At 41.4% G+C, this 7,144-nt stretch overlaps 1 protein-coding gene across 1 annotated transcript; it reads right to left on the reverse strand.

Annotated features, from left to right (window-relative positions):
* Positions 1 to 2,891: 2,891 nt before the first annotated feature.
* Positions 2,892 to 5,048, reverse strand: LOC117255803 (perforin-1-like). The gene is made up of 2 exons (XM_033625000.2): positions 4,493 to 5,048; positions 2,892 to 4,304 (listed from the first exon to the last, which is right to left on the reverse strand). Exons 1-2 carry the CDS (start codon positions 5,026 to 5,028, stop codon positions 3,128 to 3,130), a joined length of 1,713 nt encoding a protein of 570 aa, XP_033480891.2. The 5' UTR covers positions 5,029 to 5,048; the 3' UTR covers positions 2,892 to 3,127.
* Between the last annotated feature and the right edge of the window lie 2,096 nt (positions 5,049 to 7,144).

Consider the following 7,144-nt stretch of genomic DNA (forward strand, 5'->3'; position numbering starts at 1 on the left):
GAGGATATAAAACCTGAACAGCCAGTCAGAGTGATCTCTCTCACCGACAAGCTCCGCCGCCAATTCAACATGCTCAATCGGCCAAAAATTTGGAATGAATGATGAACTAACTATTAGTTAATGGTCAGTTCTTCAGTAACTTCTAATCAAATTTCAGAGGAGTAGTTACTGAGGAACTAATGAGGAACTAACTATTACTTAATCATTACCTACCCTTTTTGTGTACCCTAAAGTAAATTGAGACATCAAAATGAGTAGGTAATGATTCAGTACTCATTACCTACTCATTAGTTACTTTTTTGTGTACCCTAAAGTAAAGTGAGACATCAAAATGAGTAGGTAATGATCATTACCTACTCATTTTGATGTCTCACTTTCTAATGAAGAGCTGACCATTAACTAATACTTCCTCATTAGTTCCTCAGTAACTACTCCTCTGAAATTTGATCATGAGTTGCTAAGGAACTGACCATTAACTAATAGTTAGTTCCTCATTCGTTCCTCATTAGTTCCTCATTAGTTCCTCAGTGACTACTCTAATTTTGTGTACCTTATGAATGTAACTAACCCAACCCTGCCTAACACAATCATACTTTAATTGCATTTCATGACTTGGGTTGTTTCTAATTTTTAAGTGCACGTGTGTGCATATGTATGTTTGGCTTTGTATATATGTACAACATGGCATGTTTACAATTAACCCTGTAGCGCTGCACAGCTTCGTAATTTCAACAGTATTCTTTATACCTGTCAACCCAAGGAGAACACACTGTGCACACTTGATGCCTGCTGCTACTGTGTACTGAGATAACAGCACTGACAGCATTAACTAAACATGGGAGACTGCAACAAGTGCAGCTGCAGCTACAGCTCTGCCTTGATTTGACAAAATGTGTGTTTCCTGAGGCCAGCATATTTTGTCAATTCTTTGTGTAATACACTCCAAAAAATTCCAGCAGTAGAGTTTAGCGTCTCTTCTTCAGTGAGTGTGCACATTCTGCATTCTGCACTACGCGTCTATTTTGCACTCAGCATCTATTCTGTGCTGAGTGTCTTTTCTGCAATGACTGTGTGTTTTACACTGAGCATCTATTCTGTGCTGAGCGTCAGCTCTGCACTGAGCATTATTTCTGCACTCAGCATTATTTCTGCACTGAGCATCTATTCTGCATGGAGCGACTATTCTGTGCTGAGCATCTATTCTGTACTGACCGTCCGCTCTGCGTCCAATCATTGTTTACCATTGTTGTTCCCAGCAGAACATTAAAACTGTTGTGACCTCTCAGAGCAAGAAAATGTTACATGTTGATCTTAATTTAGTATATCTTATTTTAATATGTCACTGCAATGTGTGATGATCACTGACCGTTTGTTTTTCTTAGATTTAATGTAAAAAAAAAAGCACTTTTAATAAATGTAAACATGACACAGACACAGAGCTAATGATGTGTTCTGATTGGATAATAAAGTGACAATGTGTTCATTATCATATCTGGAGGTCTTGGCTGAAAAGGAAATTTTTCTGTCAACGCCAATGTGAGTCAGAGACTGACGCTCTGCCTCCCTCTCGTTCCGCTTCTGACCTACAGACACGCACACACACACCACACACAAACAATCAAGACAAAATCAAACTATTATTAAATCAACCAACAAGTTTTTAATAAGAATAAGAATAACTTTAACTGTCAGCTCATCTATTATATGTCAAAGAAATAAAAAGCCTGATGGCTGTTGGTATATAGGATCTTCTGTATCGCTCTGTCCTGCACCAAAGAGAGAGAGGAGCCGTCCAAGCAGTCAAAATTATAATGTAGTTTGGTGTGAATGTTCAGTCGACATTCAAACAGACATAAAAGTGTCAGAGGTCATACTGCTTCCATATCAGTGCTCCTTGACCTTCCATGCTCAGCTGTCCATCACCACACACACACACACACACACACACAACCCTCCAAACCCAGCCCATGAAACCTTGTGTTATTTTGTTCAAACTCAGGAGCACACAGATTACTGTCTGCTGTTCAGATAGTTAGCTATGGGATATTATGATAAAGATGACTAAAGTGCACACTGCTTTGATGTGATTCACAGCTAAATGTCTGCAGGAGGGTGGCTTTTTATTCTGTCTGTCTTGTTTGACTTGTTTTTTTTGTGTATCACCCTAACTCTCCTTACCCTCCCTTTTTCATTCACATTATTTTCTCTTCCTTTATTTTGAGTTTCTGTTAATCCCGTGCTATTACAATTTATGACACCCCCGGTTGTCATCTGCATTTCCTTTAGGTACAACAAGGTCACAGTGATTTGATGATTATGTGTTGGATAGAATATTTTTTTATTGCAGTACACTGCTGATGGCCCATTTCTTCTCAATTTAAAATTGGTGGGACAACAAGAAATGAAATTACACTTGTTCAGTGATCAAAGTAGCAGCTGTAGGATTACATTTTTAATACAAGAGCTATCAGTGAGCATAGATAAGGATCAAATAAGCAATTAACACCTGTATCTTTGTATTCTTTCAGCACAAATCCTTCCACTTTACACCTAAGCCCACAACAGGGAAGAGTGTCTTAGTTAAACTGTAGCTGAAAAATGTTTCCAGAGATGAAAAGGAGTCTTTAAAAAAGTATTAAAATCCAACTCAATGGCACCTCATTCCAAGGAACTTTAGATGAAAGTTATTATTAATATAATTTTTTTTTTCTTTTTTTTTTACAAAGTTGAACACACAAGGTTGGAAAGTCTATATGTGTGGCTGCATTCAGTAAACCCTAAACTTAACCCTAGCCCCCCTGACCCTAACCTCCTAACCCTAATCCTTACACGTAAACCACTAAATTACACAGTAGAAACATTCACCACATAAAATCAGGCAGACACTGGTGTTGTCTTTGTCGATGCTTTAATGGCAGAGTTTTTAACAAATGATAAAGAAGCAGCAGAAAAGATAGATTATCAAACATCAATTTTTACAGACAAAGTTTTGGATTACATTTTAAGATTAACTTTTTACCAAAGTCAAACAAAGAAAGAGTAACAGTGAAAGATGCTATTAACTACTTACATGATCATCAGAAAATTGTTATTGTTTCATAACCACATCTCATGTCAACAGCTGACCTTAACCTGACTGACTGAGTGACTGAGCATACCTCTTCCCCAGGTCTCCAAGAAGGACCCCATTTCTGGTGTGGAAGACCTTGGCCAAAGAGGGACTCATGGGGGAGGGCATGTATTCTTGACATTGGTGACCACCGAGACTTGGTGCACATTCTACTATGTAGGAGAAGAAGAAGGTACCATAGTCAAACATACAGCTGTCACTCACTTTCCCTCTATGCAGATCAAATGAACACTCACCAAGTAGATCACTATTCCAGTAGGTATCCTCATCATAAACACGGAATCTAAGTTTGTCTCTCATATTAATGACAATGGGTCCAAATTCAAATGTCTCCCGCCATGTGGGATTGTCGTTGTTACTTATGATGGTAGTGCGCTTTACCTGATCTCTGTATCTCACCTCAACTGAACCATCTGTCTGAGTCCACCTATCACCATACAACCCTTTTGCATAGAGCCTGAAAACCTTTAATGTAGCAAGACCTTTCCCAGCAGGACAGCAGTTTGACTTGATATTCTGATCACTGTTGCAAACACAAGCACAAGGATCCCTTTTATTGGATCTTTGCCCAATCTTACAGGTTTCTGAGCATTTTTTCAACACTGCATTTTTCTTGATGTACTTCTCCACCTCTTGCTTCAGTCCGGCCCTGGCAGGATGAGCACTTGGGAGTATGGTGTGCAGTGGCTTTAGGTTGTATTGGACCACATCAGGTGTGGTTTTCAGTGAGCCGAGCCAGCTGTTATAGACCGATGGGTTTGATTGGCCTTCAAAGAGGATATCAGCACCGTCAATGTGTCCACCTATGACCTCTGTGTTACGCTCATTAAACATGGTGCGGAAATCTTGGGTAAGGCCTAACTTCTTCTTCTTTTTCTGACAGTGCTGGCACATGGCCTTAATGCTGGCAGTGCTTGCAAAGCTAGCAGAGGCCTCCACTGACAGACAGTCATTGACTTCTGTTGCTGTCAGTCCATTCATGGTTGCCTCGCAGGTCCTGATGGGAGTGATTGCTTTTATTTGCCCTCCTAGCGACACTTGTGTGATGTAATGTGTACCATAAGTGTCAATCAGGTTGCGATATAATGACAATGTTTTGGGTGAATAGCAAGGAAGGGAGTTCACAGCTGATTCAAAATCATGACTCAGTGGAGGTTTTGTTGCCAGTCTGTAGCTGTGAAGAACAGAAAGAATATTAATTAGTTAAAATCTATCACAGTCCCATTTTATTCACGTGACTGTATATGTTATTTTACGCAGAATTACTGTCATTATTGTTATTTATCCAGGACACTGTAAAACAAAACATATCTCAGTGAACTGACCAGATAAATGACAAAAGACACTTGTCCACATACTCACCGGTAGTAGTTACAGTAGACAGAATGGCCAGCGAAGGTGTAGCGGTCTTGTTTGGACTTTTGCATGCCAAAGATAGATTCTTTGGAGTGGGAGCCTCCAAAGCAAAAACCAAGAGTGACAGATGGGTCTACAGGAATTTCAAGGCCAATTTTCCAATCATTGGACACAGCTGAGGTGGAATCATTGACAAGAGCTTCGACAGAATCATAGAGTACACTGGAGACCTTCAAACTGCACTTAGGGAGGGTTCTCCAGTCCACCACGGCAACTGGAACCTTCTGGCTCTCTCGGTTCATGTAGCTGTTGCTGAATAGCCTGCATGTGCCATTGCCAAGCTTCCATGTTTCAGTGTCGATGACATAGGCACCTTTCCGTTTCATTGTGACGATGTCGAAGCCCTCTCCACCCAGATTGTAACCAGGGACAAAGGGAGCCTTTTCACACTCCTGCGGTGTACCTCTGAAGCTTACACTGGACAGCAGACACAGAGGAGTCCATGCCCAGCACAGGAGCATGAGATGCCACAGCCTGGCCATCTGCACAAAAGAAAATAAAAAGCAACAGAAGGTAAAAGGCAGAGGCACAGAATCAGTTAAACAATGCAAATTTTGAATCGAAAATTTCAATGTAAATTGGATGTCACTAAGCAAATGACTGAGTAATCGGAGAAATTTGATGTCACAGATTACTCAATCAAGTCGGCTCTTACCATGGCTGTTGACATCAAACTGTGTTCAGTAGCTCACAAGGTCTGATCTGTCTTATAGAACTGATTTGGAGGTGGAGTCTTGAGCACCAATGTGATTCTCACACATTTTAGATTTAATCATCTGCATTTGTGTGTGTGTGTGATTGTGGGATGGTTCTGTGGTATGTCAGTGTCTTTGGAAGGGTGGGTGGTTCTTCTTGCATTTTATTAAATATATTTCCATGTCACTTGTTGTATGCACTTTAATGTTATGCAAAATTTAGTTGACCTGTAATGAAATATGCTATATTAATAGAGTCACCTAAATTTCAAGTTCAAGCTACAAATATTGCTTATTGATTAAAAGAAAAAAAAAGAAGTAATCTGAGGTGAGAATTTAACTCCAGGTGAGCACCGTTGTTTTGGAGTCCTCCCCTGGAAATGAGCGGGTCGCTTTAACTTGACTGTGAGTCACTGAGAGGGAAGCCCTGACTGTTTGTTGTGCTTATTCACCAAAGTGCAGTTCAGAGTACCCAGCCATCTTGATGATACTGACTAGGGACCCTATAGTTCAACACTCACATGAGCAATAATGGAGGAACCTGTAAGGGGGGACTGGGAGGAACAGCCTACCTGATCTGAGCTCCAGCAGTGTGTTGTTATTGGACTTCTTGGATTGGCCATAACAAACACCATGTTTGAGCATAGGGCGGTTCATAAGTGCACTTAGTACTAGAACACCCTAGGATCAAGAGCTGTCAACTGATCACCAACTGGTAGTAAGTTGGATCTGATGGCAGAGGAGGCTGCCAGACAGACCTTCTAAACCCAAAAGAGTAGTGATGGTGAACTGGGAGCATCTAGTTGAGGTCCCTGTTTACAAGATCTTCACCTCCCACCTCCAGAAGAACTTTTCATGCATCCTGGGGGAGGCTGGGACACAGAATCCAAGTGGGCCATGTACAAAGCCTCTATTGTATAGGCAGATACTAAAAGTTGTGGTCAGAAGTAGGGCTGGGCGATATGGACAAAAATTAACATTTTCAGGCTGACTGGCGATACAAGATATACAGTTCAGGCCAAAAGTTTGGACACACCTTCTCATTCAATGCGTTTTCTTTATTTTCATGACTATTTACATTGTAGATTCTCACTGAAGGCATCAAAACTATGAATGAACACATGTGGAGTTATGTACTTAACAAAAAAAGGTGAAATAACTGAAAACATGTTTTATATTCTAGTTTCTTCAAAATAGCCACCCTTTGCTCTGATTACTGCTTTGCACACTCTTGGCATTCTCTCCATGAGCTTCAAGAGGTAGTCACCTGAAATGGTTTTCCAACAGTCTTGAAGGAGTTCCCAGAGGTGTTTAGCACTTGTTGGCCCCTTTGCCTTCACTCTGTGGTCCAGCTCACCCCAAACCATCTCGATTGGGTTCAGGTCCGGTGACTGTGGAGGCCAGGTCATCTGCCGCAGCACTCCATCACTCTCCTTCTTGGTCAAATAGCCCTTACACAGCCTGGAGGTGTGTTTGGGGTCATTGTCCTGTTGAAAAATAAATGATCGTCCAACTAAACGCAAACCGGATGGGATGGCATGTCGCTGCAGGATGCTGTGGTAGCCATGCTGGTTCAGTGTGCCTTCAATTTTGAATAAATCCCCAACAGTGTCACCAGCAAAACACCCCCACACCATCACACCTCCTCCTCCATGCTTCACAGTGGGAACCAGGCATGTGGAATCCATCCGTTCACCTTTTCTGCGTCTCACAAAGACACGGCGGTTGGAACCAAAGATCTCAAATTTGGACTCATCAGACCAAAGCACAGATTTCCACTGGTCTAATGTCCATTCCTTGTGTTTCTTGGCCCAAACAAATCTCTTCTGCTTGTTGCCTCTCCTTAGCAGTGGTTTCCTAGCAGCTATTTGACCATGAAGGCCTGATTGGCGCAGTCTCCTCT

The sequence above is a fragment of the Epinephelus lanceolatus genome, chromosome 3 (genome assembly GCF_041903045.1).
Source record: "Epinephelus lanceolatus isolate andai-2023 chromosome 3, ASM4190304v1, whole genome shotgun sequence".
Lineage (NCBI taxonomy): Eukaryota > Metazoa > Chordata > Actinopteri > Perciformes > Serranidae > Epinephelus > Epinephelus lanceolatus.